The 22024-nt window shown below is 55.5% G+C and overlaps 1 protein-coding gene and 5 non-coding genes across 6 annotated transcripts; 1 reads left to right on the top strand and 5 right to left on the bottom strand.

Annotated features, from left to right (window-relative positions):
* Window positions 1-195: 195 nt before the first annotated feature.
* On the bottom strand, window positions 196-314 carry LOC142361300 (5S ribosomal RNA). The gene has a single exon (XR_012763895.1). It is a non-coding gene; the product is annotated as a 5S ribosomal RNA (ribosomal RNA).
* A 242-nt stretch (window positions 315-556) lies between these two features.
* Window positions 557-675, bottom strand: LOC142361241 (5S ribosomal RNA). Its single transcript, XR_012763838.1, has one exon. It is a non-coding gene; the product is annotated as a 5S ribosomal RNA (ribosomal RNA).
* Window positions 676-917: 242 nt separating this feature from the next.
* On the bottom strand, window positions 918-1036 carry LOC142361329 (5S ribosomal RNA). Its single transcript, XR_012763924.1, has one exon. It is a non-coding gene; the product is annotated as a 5S ribosomal RNA (ribosomal RNA).
* Window positions 1037-1278: 242 nt separating this feature from the next.
* LOC142361327 (5S ribosomal RNA) lies at window positions 1279-1397 on the bottom strand. Its single transcript, XR_012763922.1, has one exon. It is a non-coding gene; the product is annotated as a 5S ribosomal RNA (ribosomal RNA).
* A 248-nt stretch (window positions 1398-1645) lies between these two features.
* LOC142361291 (5S ribosomal RNA) lies at window positions 1646-1764 on the bottom strand. The gene has a single exon (XR_012763886.1). It is a non-coding gene; the product is annotated as a 5S ribosomal RNA (ribosomal RNA).
* A 1719-nt stretch (window positions 1765-3483) lies between these two features.
* Window positions 3484-20070, top strand: EFHD1 (EF-hand domain family member D1). Its single transcript, XM_075417642.1, has 4 exons — window positions 3484-3802; window positions 11348-11495; window positions 17185-17319; window positions 18396-20070. The coding sequence occupies exons 1-4, from the start codon at window positions 3516-3518 to the stop codon at window positions 18528-18530; spliced, it is 705 nt and encodes a 234-aa protein (XP_075273757.1). The 5' UTR covers window positions 3484-3515; the 3' UTR covers window positions 18531-20070.
* The last annotated feature ends 1954 nt before the right edge of the window (window positions 20071-22024 follow it).

Genomic DNA, 22024 nt, shown 5'->3' with positions numbered 1-22024 from the left:
TGGCCACAGCTGCTACACAGACACACGGGGCACGGACACACCAAACCCTCATGCGCATCACGCCCACCATCACAGCCCCACCACCCCCACACCTAAACCCCTCCACAAACCACTCCTCCGCAACACCCAACCCAACACCCGACACACAAAAGCGGGGACCCTCCCGGCACCCTCAGGACCCCCGCCAGCGGCAAAAGCCTACAGCACCCGGTATTCCCAGGCGGTCTCCCATCCAAGTACTAACCGGGCCCGACCCTGCTTGGCTTCCGAGATCAGACGAGATCGGGCGTTCTCAGGGTGGTATGGCCGTAGGCACGCGTGGCCCCGCCAGCACGCGTCTCGTGTCACGGCCACCTCGCTCCCAACCCGCGCTACCAACTCTGTTGTCAGCCAAGGCACAGGGCCCTGCCAGGCCCTCACACACACCAACCCCACCATCACAACCCCCACACCTAAACCCCTCCACAAACCACTCCTCCGCAACACCCCAACCCAACACCCGACACACAAAAGCGGGGACCCTCCCGGCACCCTCAGGACCCCCGCCAGCGGCAAAAGCCTACAGCGCCCGGTATTCCCAGGCGGTCTCCCATCCAAGTACTAACCGGGCCCGACCCTGCTTGGCTTCCGAGATCAGACGAGATCGGGCGTTCTCAGGGTGGTATGGCCGTAGGCACGCGTGGCCCCGCCAGCACGCGTCTCGTGTCACCGTCACCTCGCTCCCAACCCGCGCTACCAACTCTGTTGTCAGCCAAGGCACAGGGCCCTGCCAGGCCCTCACACACACCAACCCCACCATCACAACCCCCACACCTAAACCCCTCCACAAACCACTCCTCCGCAACACCCCAACCCAACACCCGACACACAAAAGCGGGGACCCTCCCGGCACCCTCAGGACCCCCGCCAGCGGCAAAAGCCTACAGCGCCCGGTATTCCCAGGCGGTCTCCCATCCAAGTACTAACCGGGCCCGACCCTGCTTGGCTTCCGAGATCAGACGAGATCGGGCGTTCTCAGGGTGGTATGGCCGTAGGCACGCGTGGCCCCGCCAGCACGCGTCTCGTGTCACGGCCACCTCGCTCCCAACCCGCGCTACCAACTCTGTTGTCAGCCAAGGCACAGGGCCCTGCCAGGCCCTCACACACACCAACCCCACCATCACAACCCCCACACCTAAACCCCTCCACAAACCACTCCTCCGCAACACCCCAACCCAACACCCGACACACAAAAGCGGGGACGCTCCCGGCACCCTCAGGACTCCCGCCAGCGGCAAAAGCCTACAGCACCCGGTATTCCCGGGCGGTCTCCCATCCAAGTACTAACCGGGCCCGACCCTGCTTGGCTTCCGAGATCAGACGAGATCGGGCGTTCTCAGGGTGGTATGGCCGTAGGCACGCGTGGCCCCGCCAGCACGCGTCTCGTGTCACCGTCACCTCGCTCTGACCATGGCCACAACCACGACACAGACACACGGGGCACGGCCACGCCAAACCCTCATGCACATCACGCCCACCATCAGAACCCCACCAACCCCACACCTAAACCCCTCCACAAACCACTCCTCTGCAACACCCCAACCCAACACCCGACACACAAAAGCGAGGACGCTCCCGGCACCCTCAAGACCTCACCAGCGGCAAAAGCCTACAGCACCCGGTATTCCCAGGCGGTCTCCCATCCAAGTACTAACCGGGCCCGACCCTGCTTAGCTTCCGAGATCAGACGAGATCGGGCGTTCTCAGGGTGGTATGGCCGTAGGCATGTGTTGCCCTGCCAGCACGCGTCTCGTGTCACGGCCGCCTGGCTCCCAACCCACGCTACCAACTCTGTTGTCAGCCGAGGCACTGGGCCCTTCTAGAACCTGTTGCACTCCTGCCCCACCATTATAGTAGCCACCCCTACCCTTTAGCGGTACCTCCCATGCACAAGACCCCAAGAAAACACCCTGTGAACAATAAGATGGATGCTCCCCTCCGCCCTCCCCCCGAGTCCCCGCCAATGGCAAAAGCCTACAGCACCGATCTGGTCAGTATTTTATTGCCATAGAACCCTTTGTCCTGCCAGGTCTCCTGTCACGTCTGCATTATTTCCTAAAGAGAGAACTGAGCTGTGCTGTTCCTGATTTGACGCTGCTTCCACTGAGGGGTCTGGACACACTGTACTTGGACACGTGCCTCTGAGGTCAGGAGTCTCCCAGGTGGGCAGTGACCCCTCAGCAACTCCCAGATCTCCTCATTGGCCCCTTTGGTGAAAGGAGCTGCTCTCCAACATGTGCTTGCTCTATCTGAGGTCAAAGCTGTGGGGGCACAGCACGTGCCATCCCTCCCACTCAGAAGAAATGTTCTCAGCCAGCCCTGGTGCAAAACACCTGCAATGGCCTGCTGCTGCCGCATGCTGTGGTGACCCTGCAGCCATCCCAACCCTCTCTGGCACAGCCTGGAGCTGGCCCGGCAGCAGGCAGCAGGCAGGGTTGCTGCAAACAGCCTCAGCAGCCATTTTCTGAGGACATTTGGTGGGAAAGAACTTGGTCAAGAGGGTCAACTGCAGGTCACACATCATGGTAGGATCAGAGCTGCTTACCACCTTGCCTGGAGGGCCAAAACAGCCACAAAACAGCCAGTGGGACAGGTTCCCTGTGACGTACAGGCTTGGGCACACGGGAGCCATAAGCAGGCAGCGCTTTCCTCTCCCCCACCTCCTGGGTGGGTAAATCTCATCAGCAGCCACCATAAACCGCCCCACACCACCCCTAATCCCATCTCGGAGTCGGCCATCAGCCTCTTCTCAGCTGGGGCAGGGATGGACGGTCCCGGAATGGACACCCCTGTCCCCGCAGAGCCCGGAGACGGCGCGGGCCCTTGGCCCGGGAAGGGGAGCAGGGTGCTGGAGAGGGGCTGTCTGTCTCCCGTGCTCTGCGGAGAAGGAGGGGGAGCCGAGAGCTGAGCCGAGCTTTGTCCTGGGTTAATTTTAGCCCAAGGAGATAAGAGAAGGGAGGCGCATGGCGGGGTTTAAGGGGTCCCTCCGCGGTCCCTGCAGCCGTGGGGTGGGCTGTGGGGTGCCCGGGAGACGGAGGGGCCCGGCTGCTCTGCCCGGCAGCGGTGGGGTCGCGGCCGGGCTGAGGACCCTCCTCGCCCCGCGGAGCGCGGTGTTGCGGGCAGCGGCTGCGGGACCGGATTGGCCTGGGCACCCTCGGGCCAGCGTAGAGCCCTGGCGTGGGGTGCAGGGGGGGGGGACCCAGCCCGTGGGGGGGGGGGTTGTACCTGAGTGGGGTGGTGGGTGTGTGCGGGGAGACAGCCCGTGCGGGTGTACCCGAGCGGGGGCGATTTCAGCCTGGGGGGGGTGCCCCCGGCTGTGGGGGTACGCGGGGGGGTACCGCGGGGCTGCCCCCCCGCACGTCACCGCGCCTCCTTAAGCGCCCGCCCCGCCGCGGCCTCGCCCCGCCCCGCTCCCGCCAAGTGAGGGAATAAAGTTGCGGGCCGGGGCGGGCGGGCCCGGGCGGAGCGGAGCGGGAATGGCCTCGGAGGAGCTGGCGCAGAAGCTGCAGCGGCGGCTGCAGCTGGAGGAGAGCGGGGCGGCGGGGGAGGCCGAGGAGCCGGCCGGGGGGGCCGAGGAGGCGGCGGCCGAGCGGAGCTGCCTGACGGGCAGCGCGGACGCGGAGCTGAGCGCCAAGCTGTGCCGGCGGCAGGACATCAACGAGGGGGCCGCGCAGCCCCGCCGCGCCGCCGTCTTCAACCCCTACACCGAGTTCAAGGAGTTCAGCCGCCGGCAGATCAAGGACATGGAGCGCATGTTCCGCCTGTGAGTGGGGCCTGGGGGGGAGCTGGGGGCTCTGCCTTACCTCGGCGGGCCCCGCACGGCTGGAGAGGGTTTGCGGCTCTTGGCCAAGCCGCTTTTGGCCAGGGGTTTGCGGGTCTCCGCGGTTTTGTGGTCGGGTCACCAGCGCCGTCCCATGTCCCTGCGCTGGGCTGAGGGGGGTTCGCAGAGTTCGGCCCGGGCCCCGGGGCTGCTTCCGCTCCAGCTGGGTGCGGGGTGTGGGCACCGCTCTGGGGTGCGGGGTCCGTGTCCTGGGCCTGGCAGCGATGCCGGGCGCCTGGCTCCGACGGCGGCCGCCCCAGCCGGCAGTGCCGTGGCTCCTTCCACCGTCCCGTTTGCTGGGCTTGGCGCTCCCTCCTGCGCGCCCGGACGAAGCTTGAGCACGGCTTCGTCTCGCTTCCCTCTTCCTGGGGGGCTGGGAGTGGGGTTTCCCTCCCGACTGGAAGGTTTGTGTTAAAGTCAAGCTGTTGGAGGCAACATGGAGAGCTGCTTCTGTAGGCAGGAAGGCTTGGCCCTTCCTGGGGACGCGATCCTGCCCTGCTGTCCCCTCCATGACACCCGTCTCGGCTCCTGCGGTTGGGCTGTGCCCGGGTAGCTTTGATTCTCTGTGCTCAGATTTCCTTCCAGCACCACGAACCCCTGTGGTCCTGGGGACCGATGTCCTCCCAGTCCTGAGGAGAGGGGTCCAACAGGCAGCCGCGTGTGCCGGCTGGCCGCAGGCAGGGCTGCCGGACCCAGGGTGAGCTGCTGCCAGGCAAGAGGAGGCCAGGCTGCGGAGAAGCTACGCGGCCCGTCACAGCAAGGTGCAAAGACCTACTTCAGCTGACAGAGGTGACAGCAGCAGGGTTTGTAACTTGTCGGGTCCTCCTCTCCTGCCTGAAAGCTGCCTCGGGCACCCTGGAGGCTGGGGTCATTGCAAGGAGACCGAGAACGCTCCCAGCTCCCAGCGTGGTGAGGTGTTGCTGAGCGACCAGGCGATGGGCTTTTGTGAACTCACCAGAGTTCTTTGTTGCACGGGCAGCGTTGCGTCGGCAGCCGGGTGCGGGAAGGGAGGTGGTCTGGGGGAGACTGCTGCTCTGCTCGCTGCTGTGCCCCTCCTGATCATGGTTCAGGGGGGATCCTGTTCTGCAGAGCGCCGAGATGTGACGCTGGGAGGGCAGGAGGACAAACAGTGCGGGCAGCTGCTGCAGGCGACAGCCTCGAGCAGGCAGCGGCACCGCCTGGGTAGGGATGGGGAAAGGAACAGCAGATTGGGAAGTAAAAGGTAGAAGAGCTGAGTTGCAGCTGAATTTTTCAACGATGAGCTCATTAAACACCGGCCTTGTAAGCGGGGAAACCTAGGCTTTGCAGTTGAATGCTAATCAGCTAGTCAACGTAGCTGTAAAAAACGTTGCGCACCCTGTGAGGACTATCGCAGCTGAGCGCTGGCCCGCCATGCCAAGCGGGGAAGAAGCTGGGCTGTGTGCTCCCCTGTGCTCCCCGGACAGGCGGACGGAAGACCCTGCCCCGGTTTTCCCTCTGTTACAGGCACCTGGCGCTGGTAGTGGCAGCGGATCTGGTCTTTGCTCCATCTGCTGCCAGCGACCTGTTTCGAGTCTTGGCTGACACCACGTGCTCCTGGAGGAGAGGAAATGTTCCCCTTAATTCCTGCCAGTCAGAGCTTCGGTTAATGTGATTAAGGCTTTTATTCTCTCTGTGGCTTATTGGCCCTGGTCACCACAACCCACGGTCTGTCTCACTAATGGTAAAAAATACGCCTTTGACAGATGGGGGGGATGTACCTTCTCACTGCCACGGGATGCCAGGTTTCCGCTATGAGACTTGCCATCCAAAAGTGTTTCTTTTCAGTTTAGCAGGACCTGCAAATCTGTGATTCGGACTGAACTTGAGCCTGTGGGACCCAGGCATGATGTGGGCTGGATCAGGGTGCTCCAGCCAGGAAGAAGGAGTTGCTGGCGGTAGCAGCTGCTCTGGCATCTGTTAGGGCATCCCACGGTACGGCTGGTAGCTGTCACCGCCCTGCGCCAGGGTAGAAGCAAAAGGCTCGCCCGAAGATGGGACTTCCTAAAATCCAGCACTCCATCCAGGTGCCGGCACAGCCGGCAGCATCTTTCAGAGCAGAAATGATGGTCCTTGCTCCTGCTGCCATGGTTGGGCTCGCTTTTCTCCCTCTTGTCCAAGCCTCCTCTAGGCAGCACCTGCCCCATTTCTGCCCCGTTCCCCTGGAGATGGGGTCTGGGTGTCTGCTGTGGGTGTTGGGGCTGTTCAGAAGCATGTGGGGGCTGCTGGTGCAGGCAGCTCTCCGGGTGGGTATTTTCGTTGGCAGAGGGACCAGGAAGTCTGCAGCTCAGGCTAATTATACTGTGACCTAATTAGCTGCCTATTCTGACAATGTATGGGGACTGTGGTAACCATGATAACCTCTCTTCCCCAAGTCTTGTGAGAGAACCCTCAGGAGCTCTGGAGTCTCACAGTTCCTCTTCGTGCCTTCTGGTCCTGGGAAATGGCAGAGGGAATGCAAAAGCTAGGCTGTGAGGCTGTGCCTGGCGCGAGCGACCTTTCCGAGGGATGTAGGGGGGAGGAAAAATGCCACCGGCTTCATCTGCAGGGTATGAGGGAGTGGAGAAATTCCAGCCTTGCTGTTGCTTTTGTATTTAGGGAATTTCTTGTGTTGCCCCAGACGTTTCGCAAGTGCCTCGTGCCTGGCCGGTGGGAGAGGCTGTTGTGTCCCCTTGTCCTCCTGGAGCCACGTGAGAGCAGCTCGCTGGGTGCCCCTGTACCGAGGGACGTGTCTGGTGTGCTGCAGCAGACCTGCTTGCTCCTGGACTGCTGTGCTCCTGGTGTGACTGGGTGTCTCTGGTCTGTGACCAGCTGTCTCTGGAGTCCCAGCAGTCAGGGAGGTCATCCCCACAGGGACCTGGCCACCTAGCCTGGACCCTGCGTCCTTCGGTGCCTCGGGATCTTGCCCAGCATCTTGGAGGAGATCTTGCTGGAGGAGACTTTGATCTTGCCCTGATGTCCTTCAGAGAGCAGGAGTGCTGCTGCTGCCTGGGCTGGGGAGGATGGAGCTGTGCGCGGCTGAGGAGCTTGTTTCTGTCCCCGCCCTAGTATGGAGGAATTGTTTCCAAAGCTCTCGGCAGCAGAATAGAATGTTTCAGTTGGAAAGGACCTACGACAATCATCTAGTCCAACTGTCTGACCACTTCAGGGCTGACCCAAAAGTTAAAGCACGTTGTGAAGGGCATTGTCCAAATGCCTCTTAAACACCGACAGTCGTGGGGCATCGACCACCTCTCTAGGAAGCCTGTCCAGTGTCTGACCACCTTCTCACTAAAGAAATGCTTCATCGTGTCCAGTCTAAACCTCTGCCGAGGCAGCTTTGGACCATTCCCACATGTCCTACTGCTGGATACCAGGGAGAAGAGATCCGCACCTCCCTCTCCACTTAAGGTGAAATGCAGTACTCAGAGGGACTAAAGTACTACTTAGAGAGGATTTTGACATATCTAAGAGGAGATTATTGCTAATTCTGCTCCATTACTCTGACTGCTTTATTTCAAAGCTTGTATTAGGCTGTTGCAGCATGCAGGAACTGCAGATCAAAGTACAGGTGCCCGTAGCATGTGGAGCAAGCTCAGGTACAGCTAACGTGTACAGGGAGGGCAGGTTTTCTTTCCAGCCTTTCTCAAGAAGCGTGAATGTTTAGAATCTGCTCTTTGATCCTTCAGGATTTGGGATTTCTCATTCAACCATCCTTTTTTTTTGCCTTGGGGTTTTCCAGGCAGCTGGGAGGTGACTGCAGGCTCAGTAAGGGTGATGCAGTCCTCGGCATCTCAGTTCTCCTGCCTTGCTGATCCCTCTTTCTTCTGCGGTGTAACCCTCCAGCTACGCGGCATAACCCCAGCACCATGATTGTACTCGAGCAGTAATTGTGCATAACTAGAGCACACTTTGTGCTCTTAAGCAAGTCTGTTCAGTAAGTATTCCCTCCTTCCCCCCCAATTTCTGCTCCTGCTTTCTTTCCCCAGCGCTTCGGCAGCCAGGCACGCTTTGCAGCCTGGGTGGAAGCGAGTCAGTGTGGGAATCTGGGTGCATCCTTGTTGCGGCAGATTTTGGCAGCTGCTGTCTGTGTCTCATCTGCTGCCAGGAACGGTGATGCTGTGAAGCCTTATCGTGCTGGCCGCGGTGCTCGTAGCTGCCTGTGGGACCCTGGCCGTCACAGGTGGGGACCCACCATGGCACCGACTTGCTACTGGAGTGGCCTGCCTGCGGTGAGACATCGTCGTCCATTGGCACGAGAGCCCCTCTGTCCGTAGTGCCTGCACGTCACCGGGGTGAGGCTTGGATCGTGGCCCGGGGAGCTTTAAGCCCGAAGGGAGCAAAGCTCCGGTGTCACGGCAGGACAGCAGATGACGGTGGGGCTGGGAGGGCTGGCAAGGCACCCGGGAGCTGCGTACTCTTGTTGTGCCACTCCTGATGTACAGGATGGGACGGCTCCCTGGGATGCTGGGATGTGTTTAGGGACCAGACTTGCCCCGGTGCCACCCTCCAGCTGTGCCTGTGCTGCCTGTTAGGGCTGACCATGTCCATCACTGGGACAGAGCTGCTGCACAGGCAGTGAAACGGGTCTGAGCGGTATCAGGGACTGGCTTGAGCCCTGGGCCCTGAAAAGGGAGCTCCCCAAAAGCAGACAGTGGGGTTTTGGGAGCTCTCAGAAGGCAGACAGTGGGGTTTTTCGTAGGGCTGAGGTGTGCTGGGAGCACTGGCCAACCAACAAGGTGTAGCCTGTGCTGTGCCCCATTGTGCTGAGCGCCTGTGCCTGCGGGGGGGGGCAGCGGGGAATGAATTGCGCTGTCTCTCGTGCCCTATAAATATGCCTCTCCCTAAATAGTCTGGCTGCGTGGCTCCGTGGCAGCCGAGTGGCTGTACCCAGGTCCTAAAATACTTGCGCTGTTTTAGGAGGCAAGGGGGGCGGGGAGGGAATGCAGCAGTTTGCAGGGTGCTGCCGTTGCTCTGTGGGGCTGGCACTGAGTGTCCAGGGGCTTCAGTGTCCCTCTGTCTGGCTGTCCCCAGCTGCAAGGGAACCGGTAACCTGATTTCGGAGTGCATCTCGGCGTCAGCCCGGCGTGCTCAACACCCATTGTGCGGCTGGTACAGCGTGCTGCTCTGCCACCGCGGCCCACTGCTGGCAAGACCCCATTTCTCACAATCCTGGCTTTGTGCTGCCTCTCTGCAGGGATGACGAGCCCTGAAGCTGTGCCCCACGCTTAACCCTTTCGGGGCAGTGTGTTTGCCCCTGGGCTCAGGGCCAGGGCACACACTGAGGGCTGGTGTTTGCCTGCAGGTAGCATCTGTAGCAGAAGGGTGAGATGAGGGTTTGTTCCCTCTTCCTGCCTTCATCTCCATCATCCAACACTTCCGAGAGGGGCCGGGCAGTGTCCTGACCCTGGCAGCCCTTGGTGGGGACTTCGGTGTCATCGTGCCTCTGCACCCAGCTGAAGAGAAGCGTGAGCTTGCTGGGACCAAAAATCCCCCAATCCCAAGGGTCTCCCTGCCACTAGATGCTTTGCTGCTTTATCTAATCAAAGGCACTGCCTCTCCAACCACCTTACTCTGGAGGAAAGGCTCCACACCCTTTCTCCCAAACTTAAAGGAAAAACAAATTGACAATTAAATATTGCACTTACTATGCTTCCGTGAGGTCTTGAAATTGCGTCTCAGAGCTGGGCTGGGTAATGCTGTGAACTGTGCCTTAATTAACTGATGCCTCCCTTGCTGTGATGAACCCGCTGCCTTTCCTCCTGTTATGTCTCAGTTCTGTGACCTGGTTTCTGCTCCGACAGAGGTTTCTTTCCTAGTTTTCCAGAAAGCTGTCCAGCCTGGTGGGCTCACGGGTTCGCTGGGTGCAGAGCATGCAGGCAGATCAGTAGCAGGGGCTACACGACAGCCTGGTGGTGACCTCCCTGTCATCTGGGGTCTCTTGGGCCTGGGACCATTGGAAACAAAGAGGCATAGAGTACAAAAGATGGTTGTGGAGGTGGTGGGACTCTGGCAAGCCGTGGAGGCCACCCCAGTTTGGGGGAAAAGCACCCTGTGCTTATGCTTGTGAAGACAGGGGCAGAGCTCTTGCCTGCAGCCCTGCCTTGTGCTGCCCATGCCTGCGAGCAGCTCGGGGCCAGCGCCTTTGTGCCTTCCTCTGCCACAGCTTCCTCTGCAGCTGTGAGGTTTCTCAGCTGGAAAGGGCTTTCTTCCAGGGTAACCACAACTGTGCAGGTCTCAGCCTGGGATGGCTACAGCTGTCATTTCTTTGGAAGAGAGCTAACAGTCAATGCAAGATGATGGGTGGGAGGATTTGACGGGCTTCCGCCAACAGAACTTCAGCACCGTGCCTAGGGTTTCCTTTCTGAAGGGCTGAAAGGGTTTAACTCTGTCAGGGTTGAGATGGTGGCGACAGGGCGGTGGCAGGCTGTGCGCCAGCGCTAAGCCCAGCCTGGCAGACCCTGCCCGTCCTCCCATGCAAGCTCCCAGCTCTGTGCTGGACCCCGATGGCAGGAGCAGGATGAGGGAGGGCGTTGATGGGCTGTCTGACAGCAGAACACCCATCTCTCCAGCCTTTGGACTTTGAAACCGAGTGATGGCCCTGGTAAGAGTGAAGCGCTGGTTGCTGGGTGGGCTGGATGCTTTACTCGCACCCACAGCGGATGTCAGAGGAGGAACTGGTGCGTGGTCCCAGGCTGAGCCCAGCAGGTCACTGCCTCCCCATCCCTAAAGCACTCTGCCCCTTGCACGGGTGCTCTCTCCTCCTGCAGAGAGTCCTTGCTGTCCTTCATGCTCCATTGGGAGCGTGGTCCCATTCCAGTCTTGCTCCTAGAGGTGGGCACTGGTTTGCTCAGCCCCGTGATGCAGCCCCCAGCACCAGCTAGGATCCTGGCACTCCCCCAGGACTGCCTTGCTGTTCTGCCCGGGGACACTGAATAAACAGCTGCCCCGAAGCATGGTCCTTGTGTAGTACAAAACCATTTTGGAGAGGAAAGATCTTAACAGCTAGAAGGGGCGTGTTTTGCTTACAAAGAGAGATAGCCACTTTCTGCTGGGAGGTTCTGGTTGGTCTCTGCTCCCTGTTTCACCTCTAAATGAGGAGGAGACCTGGCAGCAGCTGGCTCCAGCATGCCTCTGCCTCACTGTGCTGGTGCAATGGTGTAAGCTGTGTGTAAGTAACTTTTATGCTGGACGTGCAAGTGGGCGAGATGGAAATCCCGCTGAGATAAGCTGAGTTCCTCCATGCTCCTTCTGTGTGGGTGGTTTGGTCTAAGCTCTCCTGAGCACTTCTCTCTCTGGTGAGACAGCTCTGAAAGCTGCCCACTACTTCCCCGAGCTTAATATATCTCAGCACTAGCTGTGTTGTGCCGCTTCCCCCCTCCCTCAAGCTTTGAACCACTCTGTGACTTTATCCATTTGCACGGTTCCTCTTCTGGGAAGATGCATGTGGGCGATGACGAGGGCTGACCCCTTCCCCTTCGCACCCTGCAGGTATGACTCAGGACGGGACGGGTACATTGACCTGATGGAGCTGAAGCTGATGATGGAAAAGCTGGGAGCTCCACAGACCCACCTGGGACTGAAGAACATGATCAAGGAGGTGGATGAAGACTTTGATGGGAAGCTCAGCTTCCGTGAGGTGAGGGTGGCTGCGGGAGCAGGCAGCGATGTGGCTGCGGGGCGGAGGGAGGAGGCAGCCAGGCCCTGTACTCTGGCTGTAGGTAGCACTGTCCCCTCCGTGTTTCTCCATCTGTGGGGAGCAGTGGAGAAGCAGGTGAGTTTCCCCATGCCACAGGGAGCTCGAGGTGTGGGCCAGTGTCAGCATTGGTGTCCATGTGGCAGTAGCGGTACCTGATGTCAAAGCTCTCCAACCTCTCTGCCTGCTTTGGGGAGCTCATTTCAGCCCTATTGCAGCTGCCCAGGAGTGCTGACAGAGGTTCCTGCTGTAGCTGGAGGTAGCATGTCCCTTCAGTCACAAGGTCTTGTCGCTGGGCTTCTGTGGCACAGTGGCTCAGGCCTTATTTCAGGCGCAAGGGAAGGGCTCTGCTCAGAGCAGCTGGTTTCATAGGGTGCAGGAGGCTTCCTCCTCCAGTTTATGCCAGATCCCTTTCTGCATCACGCAGTGGCCAGCCACAGCAAGCTTCATGAGGGGTGGTCACATCCCTGCAGCAAGGAATAAACGTGGTGATGCAGCGGTTCGGTACTGCATGCTGGCTCAGCAGGGACACACAGCGAACAGGTCGGTCTGTCACCGCTGTGCTGAGGCTGCTGAGAGCCGTGTGGGCAGGCCAGGATCCGCTACCAGGCAGAGGAAGAGAGGGAATTTGAGCAGTGACCTGCGTGCACTCAAGTGTACCCAACTCATCTCAGCAGGAAGGGGGAGCCCAGATATCAAAACCTCCTGTTTCATCATCTCCTCCCATGCTTTGATTGATGTCTATGAAGTGTACGTCACACTGTGGCTTTCTGAATTAACCAACAGCCCCTTAGGCAGCAGGAGGGCCAGCACTGCTTGTATCCTGCAGCAGCTGTGAGGGCTGTGCTGCTGTCCTGCTTCCTGCCGCCCCAGGGGATGGCTGCAATGGGCCCCAAGCACCTGGGCTCCCTTGTTTCTGTGGGGGCTGTGCTCTCACCGTGCCTCTTGCAGCATGGGCGCTTGGTTGTGGAGATGAGGTGCAGAGCTCTCCACAGCTCAGGACATTTAAGTTCTTCATCTTGGAAGTGCCGGGACCTTTGGCAGTGCCTGGGAAGGGAGGATGAGCAGCCAGGGCCCATGACCGGCTGGGCTGGCTGGGGTCTGAGGGGTGACTGGCAGATCGCAGAGCTGCTGCACCATCTCTGTCTGCTGGCGTGTCACATCATCTCCTCCCACTTTCGTCTCCTGAGGGTTTTGTTGCATTTCTTTTGCTGCAGGAGGACAGCAGTAGAAGACAGAGGCCAAAGACCATTGAGCTACAGGGCCTGGCCCATAGAGAGGTGGAAAGACAAGCTAATCTGGGAAGTGGGAGCCTGTCAGTTCACACCAGAAAAGCGCTAAGCTGCCACCTCCTCTAGGCAGGGAAGGAGACGTGCCCGGTCAGAGGCGAACTGGGGGTAGCAAAGAATCCAGCGGAGCAGGAAGAGCACCATGCCCTTGGCTGCTGGTCAGACTGCAGTTGCTAAATTGCTCTGTGGGCTGGAGAAGCCCTCTCTACCCCTGTGCATGCCCCCTGGGCCACCTTTCACCCTGGTTGAAGAGCTGGGGACAGCCTCTGGGCTTGCTGCAGGGGCTCTCTCCTGTGAAAGAGAAGTGCCTTTATCTGCAAGGCTCTGGAAGATGCTGTGGTGTCCTGGCACCTGTGGCAGAGCATCTCCTCTTCTGCTGCCACCTGTTTGGAGCACAGCCCCCTGCACGGCCGCCCGTCAGCTGGCACAGGCTCCCTTGGCAGGCGGCGTGTGGCAGCTGGTGCGGTTGTAGTTTCTTCCCAGATGCAAAACGATGGTCAAGCAAATGCAGGCTGGAGTGGCTCATGGGTTGGAACGAAGGAGCGTCACTGGCAGAGCGCTGGGGACGAATTACACAGCAGCTTTGGCATGTACCCAAAGCTTCCTATGGTAGAGAGGAGCAGGATGCTTCTTGCCTTGTTACAGATGTGCTGTGTCCAGCTGCTGCGTTTGGGCAGAGGGCTGGCAGGGAGGCAGGCTTCCTGCTGGCTGAGGAGGCCCAGATCAGCCCATAGCCCTGCCCCACTCTGCTTCCTGTTGGTGGTGACGAGCAAGCACGTGGTGGGTGACCAAGCTGACTTGGGATACTCTGACAATGCAAGGAGAAACACTGGTTTAAATCACAGAATCACAGAATGTTCGGGGTTGGAAGGGACCTCTGTGGGTCACCCAGTCCAACCCCCTGCCGAAGCAGGGTTATCCAGAGCAGGCTGCACAGGACCTTGTCCAGGCAAGTCTTGAAGATCTCCAGAGAAGGAGACTCCACAACCTCCCTGGGCAGCCTGTTCCAGGGCTCCGTCACCCTCAGAGTGAAGAAGTTCTTCCTCATGTTCAGATGGAACTTCCTATGCTTTGTGCGTAGGGTTTGTGCCTGTAACTCAAGCATTGGAGGGCTCCTGTCCGACTCACCAGAGAGTTTCAGGTCCTTAGAAACCTGCCTGAAGACGTGCGTCTCGTAGCCTGGGCAGAGAATTGGTAAGGATCTCTTTCACTTGCAATAGGTCACCTTTTGTTGCCGCTTTGAGTAGCGTCATGTCTTCCCTTCCCCTGTAAGCTGCTGGCTGGAAAGCAGGCTTGTATGGCTCCGACTTGCAGCTGATGAACTGCTGGCCCCGTTAGGAAAGCTGCCTTCTACCACTGACCTTTGAGCATCATCAGTACATCAACAATTAACTGCCATCCATCAATACATCAACAATTAACTGCGCGAGACTACCTCGTGTGACTTGAGCAAAGATTAGGTACAGTGGGGAGAAAAAACCACCGCTGACTGTCTAGTTCCATCACTATCACAGGAAACCAGAGTTAATTGCTATAATAGTAATGTCTAATTGTACCTGCTATCTAGAACCCACAAAATCCACCCACTGTCCCCCACCAGCTTAAATGCTAACCCACGTCATGTGTTTGCTAGGAGAGTTGGTGCAAACCACAGCCTTGGGTGACACTGCTTTTCTGGCAAGCTGCTGCATGGCTGCTGTTGCCAGTCAGTCCCCTCCTTCCCCTTGCATCCCTGAGGCCAGCACGGTGCCCGGTGGGGCTGTGTAACTGCAGCATTGCTCTGAGACCTGGCACTGTGAGCTAGGCCTTGGGTCACGAAGGATGTGAGAACAGATACATCTCTTACCTCTTATGAGGTTAGTGGGGTGGAAAGCGTGTGTCGTGTCCTCCTTGAGAGCAGGGTTTTTAAAAGTACCAACATTATTCACTTTTTGCTTCTCTGTTGACGTTTCCCTGAGGCTTATCTCTGTGCAGTGTGTCCAGGGCCCAGCAAGGGTGTGAGGTGGGTTGGGAGGTTGGGAAACCGAATACAGATTCCTGGCATTCTCTAGTTAGCGAGGACCGATGCCTCGAGGGCAGCTAACTGGTCAGGTGGGCTGCTTACATAAGGAAGGATTGCCCCTGAGGAATCCAGCATGATGCCCCATGGTCCACCTTGCTGGTCCTTGGGGCTGTGTCTGCCCCAACCGGTGGCTCAGTCCCTCGTTTGCTTGAGCTCAGCTTCCTGGCTGCGGCAGCCCGTGTTCCACAGGAGGATTGTTGCCCCATCCCCTAGTTTCAGCATGATTCATGCACACTTGTACTCATGACTGGGTGTTTCCAGTCCCTCCCGAGGCGACAGCTGTACTAGACCTCAGGATTGTGCTGCCTCCGCTGCCCTTTTCCAATGCCAGGAAGTGGGACTCGCAGGGTGGAGCAGAAACTGTGAGGAGGAACCATGACTAACGCCAGCCTGGCTGCCAGCCCTCTGTGTCCCTGTGCCTGGTGGTGGAGGAGGAGAGGAACTAGCCTGAGGCGAGCAGATCTGAGCAGAGGGAGAGGTTATCATGGGGACGATTTGATTTCTTCCTGAGCAGGATGTTCTGCCCATTCAGCAGAGCATCATTAAGTTTCTTACATGCGTTTGGAGGGGGAAAAGTTCGCTCCCAAGCACAGCCTGCTTTCTGGCTGCTCTGTGCTGAGCGCACACGGGTTACGAGGCCGTTGCATGAAGCAATGCCTGGTGACGCTGCCTCTGCGAGAGGGCGGCCAGCGCTACAGTCATCTCCACACCCTTCCCCATGGGACGCCTTCCCAAACTCCTGCATCTCCACCGGTTTCTGCGAGCAGCTTGAAGCAGGCGAGCGTGTTATCGGCTGGCTTAGAGGATGCTGGGGTTTTGCTGCCCTCCTCCGGGACTGCTTGGGCTCTCTGTAGGAAGCAGCGAAGTCCTAGGCCTGACAGTCTGAGGAGCACAGCACCAGAGATGTTTGATGTTCCTGTGCAAAGGGATTTCAGGGCAACGCTACGTGGTGTTGGCAGCCCTCTGCTCTGGACTGAAGTGGTGCAGCGGCGCAGCTTTGTCGCTTGTGCTGCTTTTGTACCTGAGTGACTTGTCCCCATCTGTGTTCTTTCCCCACTGTGCCAAGCAGTGAGACACCTCCTGGGGTGGCCAAGAATAGCAGGGAGTTACAGGACCTCTCAAATTACGCATAGAGCATCCACATCTTAACCTGGAGTTTGGTTAGCAGGTTTAAGGTGGTGCAGAGGTCTTCATTTTTAAGCAGGCAGGTCTTGTTCCTTCAGTAAAAGTGTGCTTTCCTGGAGGGTAATATGGCTCTTTTTTTTGTTTTCTTTTCTAATTCTCTTGCCAATACGTGTACTCTGGATAGTGTAGTCGTGACTCTGGATTTGTTGGACATCTATGGTCCAGTGCAGGACAAAGGTTTCAAAACCAGTTGCTCTGTGGACGCTCGTTCAAGCCACTCTACCAGCAGGGCATGCCTCTGACCTGACCTCTGACAGGTCTTGGCGAAGCGCTCCTGTATGCTATTCAATGGGGACGGCAGGAATACGTAAGGCTTTCCTTACCCTTAGCGAAACCAGCCGGGGTTCCCTGGAACAGGCTGAGGCATAGCTCCAAGGCTTGATTTAAGTCACTTTTCCCACACCCTAGACAAGGGACCAGTTGAAGAAACTACGTTCTGCTCTCCTGGTGCACTTGACCTTGATTTTTGTTTTGCGCTCCCATACTGCGTGGGCGATAGGGCTTGGGAAGGACAGAAGGCGCAGGGTTCATAGCAGCCAGGCAGTCCCCAGATCCCTTTCAAGTGCACACACTTGGGCTGCTAGTCTCTCTTGACAGGAGTGTGCTGGCACCTTGGTCCAGCGAACCTGGGGTTCAGGTGTAAGCCAGGGCTCTTTGCCCTGCTTTTGTTGTCATGGGATGTGATCTGAGACCCTGGAACACTGGGGAAGCTGGTGGGGAGCTTGTGAATACGCCGTTAGGGTGTGGGGACATAGAGGTGTATCTGAGCCCACCATACAAGGCAGATGGAGAGGTGGCCTTCTTCCTCTGGCCATGTAGCAGCCTGGGCTCGGTAGGAGCTGTGCTTCACCAGGGCTGTGCTCCCCACAAAACCCTCTTCCTATGAGATTTCTACCTCTTAGTCCAACAGGGCTGTGTACCAGAGCCAGGGCACTGCAGCACAAGTTGCATGGTGCTGCTTCATTTATATAGACCTGGTTTCCTTTGCTCAGAAATGTAAATTCCAGCCATCTCCAGGTAAAAGTCTGCACTGTTTGCATTTTAAGTTGTTTGAGCCTCAGTGAAGAACTTGAATGTTTCCTCTCTGTCTTGCTAGTTCCTGCTGATTTTCCATAAAGCTGCGGCTGGGGAACTCGAGGAGGACAGCGGCCTGTTGACTCTTGCGAAGCTCTCGGAGATAGATGTCTCCATTGAGGGGGTCAAAGGAGCCAAGAACTTCTTTGAAGCTAAGGTATGGTGTAGCACAGAGGAACAGGAGAACGCTCTGCACGCAGGCCTTAATTGCCACTGAGACACTGACCCTGCTTGTTTTTCAATAGAAGATGCTGCCAGCTAAAAGCTGCCTATTTCATGCGTGCTCCCTGCCCCCCCCACCCCAACTCAGCCGTGGCTTTTCGCTTCAAACTTTGTGTTGGACTGTAGCTACAGCCTTCTTCTGCAGATCAGTCAACACTTGAATGGCTTAATTCACTGTCTCTGCTGTGGGTCTTACCCTGGTAGAGCTGACTGGCTGACCTGTGTCCCTGTGGCCGAGAGCTCTATGGGACTAGCTGGCTGGCTGCTTTTAAAGACAAAAGCATCCTGGAAACTAATGGGACAGAGTTTCCCACTTGCTCTGAGTTCAGTGGTGAATGGATTATTTTGGAGTATAGGATTTCAGACATCTCTCTCTCGAGCAGCACTCTGTAACCTTTGGAATCAAAATTATTCTGCGGGGTCCTGGGGTTGGCAGAAAGAGCTCTGCACCATTTGAAGCTGACAAAGCACCCTTTTTGAAAGACTTCTTGGAGAGAAAATAATCCTGCTTGTTTATATAAGAAGTTTTTTCCCAAGAGCATAACACAGCTATTGCACAGCAGATGTACTGAGATGAAAGCTGGAAAAATAGCCAGCAAATAAACAATGTCTCTTTGATCTGCAGATTATCCGTGGTGTAGTGTGGTGTTGTCAGATCTGGCTGTGGTTCAGAACTGTTTTCTGCAGCAGTTTCTCCCACTGTATACTCGCGACTTAGGCTATGCTGCCTGTTTACAGACAGAATGTATGTGACCCAGTACTGACGGCATTGTTTTGGTCACTTGTTAGTGACTGATTAGTAAATGACCTTTCTTTTATTGATGTTAGTCAAGCAAGCTAGCAGGTATTGGGTGTAAATAGCCAAGCACTGCAGTGTAATTAATACTTGACCCATCCTGACAGCTTCCCAGCAAGCAGTTCTGCGCAGCTCGTCTGGGAGTAGTTCAGGCTGTGGCTCTCCCTCTGATGCAAGGCTTGATGCTCTCCTGTTTTTTTTTTTCTCTTGTAAAGGTTCAAGCCCTCTCTTCAGCAAGTAAGTTTGAAGCAGAGATAAAAGCTGAGCAGGATGAGCGAAAGCGGGAAGAGGAGGAAAGGAAACACCGCCGAGCAGCTTTCAGGGAGCTAAAATCTGCATTTACCCAGTAACTAACCAGCCAACATGCACTCCGAGATTGAACGTGACTTGGTACGTTTCCCAGATCAGGGCTCTACCTGGAGAGAACTGCCTGGATCCTGCCTAAAACTCATTACAGCTTCGCTAGCCTTCCTCTCCTGAAGATCCTCCTGAGTTTCTAAGGGCACAACTCTTGCGGTTGCCATGAGTTCATAACAGTGTGAATCGTAAGAGCTGTGTATGTGCTGTTCGCTCTTAACTGTCGGGAGCACGTCATCCTGAAGCAGAAAGAGCAGGTAGCAAATCACGGTGAGCACTGACAGGTGTCGTGTTTGCCGACTTCATTCTTTCCTTTTTTTCCTAGACACCCTTTTAACTCCTTATTAATTCATTCCTTGCTTACAGGCAAGTAGTGGGGTCTTGTGTAAATCGGTGTACAAAGTACAGCTTGACTTCCCGTACGTTTGTACTGCTGTTGGGTGTTGTCACGCGTCCTTGACTATCCTTTTCTTCGTCCTCAAAGCTCTGTGCCACAGGCACTGTGAAAACACTGTGAAGAGAGAAAGATAGTTACTAGGGACATGGATCAAATCAATTATCATTTCCTGTCGCGTTTTCCACCACCCAGCATGTTGGAGAGTCTTCCAGTTTTTCTTCTCTGAAGTGCCATAGTAATAAACCTTTCAATAAGCGGTGAGATTTTCCCAAGACTTTGAAGGGAGGAAGCTGGCGCTTGCTTAAACGAGGAATAGAAAACTGAGTTGCCTGCCCATGTATCTTCTTTCACATTCCATCATGTTTAGTGTACTGTATGACTTCACTGTATTTTCCAGCCTTAGGCTGCTGTATCTGTTTTTAAGGGATATTGCCAGCTGGACAATGCAATCAGATGGCACACTGGGGTCTTCTATTTGGAAATTTGCTCATATCCTGAATCACGAAGGTGACATTGTTTGATTCCATGAGAGCCACGACAGATAACACCAGGCCAGCATACTGAGCAATCCCTGTGCAAGAAGGGAAGAGCAGCGAAGTCAGCACTTTTAGCTGAACTGAATTCGAGGGCTTGCACTATATTATTAGCCATTTTCTTTCACAAACACAGGAAACTTGCCCGTAAATGTTAAAATGCCCACTGCTTGTCTGGATATATACTCTGTAGGTCACAGCAGGGGAGCTGTGTTCCTTCAGAGACCTCCCTTGAAACATGGATTTGCTCAAATTCTGCCTCTCTCCTTGCCCCAGTTCGTGCATTTTTTTTTTTCTTTCCAGAACTAAACTCACCAGTTGTCTTTTCACTTGTCTGTTTTGCTTCTTAAACTGTGAGCACTAAACTGTGAGCGTGGAATAATAAATAGAAAAAACCTCTGCTCTTTAATGTCAGGTGAAAGAATCGCTAAACAATTAACTGTGTATATATATCTTCACAGATTATATTTTATAAATCACGCTTTTTTAGCTAAATATTTATAATTAAATGTTTTTATACTTTACAACAAAGCAGATAATTTCATCTTCAATTATTTCTCCTGTTGCTGAAATGTATAAATAAAGCATTGTTATCTCTGGTCTTGTCTGTCATTTTAGGCCCCTGAATATACTGTTTCGTTCTACAGTAGCGGTCCCCGCTCCTGAACGTGCCCATGTTTGATCCCCAAAGCTCGGCATCTTGACTTGGATGAGTGAGGGAAGTGTCCATCCCCTTCTTGATAGCACTTCCCCTTCTGTACAGCAGTTCTGGTGTAAAAAGCCCTAATGTTTGCAATTCCTCAGAAAGCGACACGGCTGTGTAAATATTTGAAATGCTGTCCACTGCTAAATGTCGACTTCTGAACGCTGTCAGCCTTCCCTTATCTTAAAATAGCCACTGCGTCTCAGCCCCGGTAGTGCACCAGCTGGGGGCCAGGCAGGTCGCTTCGGCTAGATTTCCCTTTGCATTTCCTCTTTCTGCCTTTATAGAAGGGAGGGAAGAAAAAAATAAGCAGACATCTGAAAATGTGTCCGAGCATCTTGTTTCTACTGGTGCTGATCTGCTGAGCTTTGCTGGCGTGGCCAGTTTGGGGGGTCTCAGGAGGAGGCCTAATGATGCATTGTTGCGATGCAGTGTATGATCCGGTGATGAAACAGAAAATGTAAATATTTTATCCAGTGCAGGTCTGCTCTGTGTTGTCAGCAGTCGATGCATTCGCTGTCTGTCTGTGAGCCCTCAGGTCTTGGGGGTCAGGTAAAATCAGGGTGGAGGTTCCTTAGTCTCTGTTTCCACAGGAAAATTGCAACACTGCAGCTCTTGATTTTTCTTTTTTTTTCCTCCACACTGCTGACTCGTGCTGCTTTGCATGTGCAGCTGGGTGAGGAGCCTGGGGCAGCAGGAGGAGAGGGTGGAAAAAGGGCGTCCAGTGGTTTAATAGATCTGAGTCAACTCCAGTTGACAAGTTTCAATAAGGAAATGAGCCGTGTGTCTGTAGGAGTTTTGTTCCATTCAAATAGGTGCTGTTAGCTGGGGGCCTTTATTTGGTGCAGTGAAGAGTAAGTGCTTTTGGACGTACTTTTATTTTGAAGTTGCAGCAATGCGCGTTTTGAAATCAGCTTTCCAAAAATTGACATTAGGAAATGAATTGCTTTCTAAATTTTCTGTTTTGCTGGCAACTTGGATTGAATAACAATGTCAGTAGCTTATGCAGAAGTATGAAACAATTGTCTACCTAAATGTCCCATCTAATACTGGCTGCCAATACTTACTTTATTTTATTTACCTACAATTAATGTATTACAGTCCTTGATGCTCTGGCCTCTTTTTATGCCTGATGTCACCATAGGTGGCCCTTAAAGCTTCTGGCAGTCCCGGCTCTCTTTACTGGTGGTACATCAATACCGGTGTGGCATTACTGACATGTCCCGAGTCTGTCTGTGATGGCAAGTAGAGAAGTTTGATGAAAAGCCTGTCGTGGTTATGGGCCTTTCCCAGAAGGGACGAAGACTTGCCACAAGTTGCTCATCTCCTAGAAGGGGAACTCCAGGTACTCCTCGATCCCTGGAAGGTTTTTGTTTAACGTTTCCGAGAGCAGGAGATGTACAGTAGATGAGTCACTAACACTTCAGCCAGCACCAAGGTTGGGTTCAGTCTGTCTGGATACTCGGATTGCAGTGTGTTTCTCAGCGATGCTTCTGTCACAGCCACTGTCGTTGGTGGCAGGGGACACCGTGTGACAGCAGGAAGTCTTACCTAAAAAGCTCAGTGTAAACACAAGCGAGAAAGGGAAACCATACCATCAGGTTCTTCCTGGCTTAGGGTTGAGTCTTTAGCTGTGAGGATTAAAGTGACTAAATTGAATCTTAACCGTATGGGAGTGTCTAAATAAATCCCTTGCAAAATGGATTGGAGCAACTGGAGTGCTTTATTGTCGCCTTTCAAAGTCAGCTGGCCACATGTGGGAAGGATGTCTTAAAATAATTGGGTGTTGCAGAAGTAGCAGCATATTTGTGGTAGTCTGTCTTTCAGCGTAAGCCCTCTGAGGTGACAGGTCAA

This window comes from Opisthocomus hoazin, chromosome 4 (assembly GCF_030867145.1).
Source record: "Opisthocomus hoazin isolate bOpiHoa1 chromosome 4, bOpiHoa1.hap1, whole genome shotgun sequence".
NCBI classification, from domain to species: Eukaryota; Metazoa; Chordata; class Aves; order Opisthocomiformes; family Opisthocomidae; genus Opisthocomus; species Opisthocomus hoazin.
The sequence above is the reverse complement of the archived record's forward strand: the minus strand, read 5'-3'. Positions and strand labels throughout refer to the sequence as shown.

What these genes read in the sequence shown, in the direction of transcription:
- EFHD1 (XM_075417642.1), top strand. Translation starts at nt 3,516, where the DNA reads ATGGCCTCGGAGGAGCTGGCGCAGAAGCTGCAGCGGCGGCTGCAGCTG. An exon ending in ATGGAGCGCATGTTCCGCCT is followed by an intron (nt 3,803 to 11,347) that starts GTGAGTGGGGCC and finishes CGCACCCTGCAG; the next exon opens with GTATGACTCAGGACGGGACG. An exon ending in GGAAGCTCAGCTTCCGTGAG is followed by an intron (nt 11,496 to 17,184) that starts GTGAGGGTGGCT and finishes CTGTCTTGCTAG; the next exon opens with TTCCTGCTGATTTTCCATAA.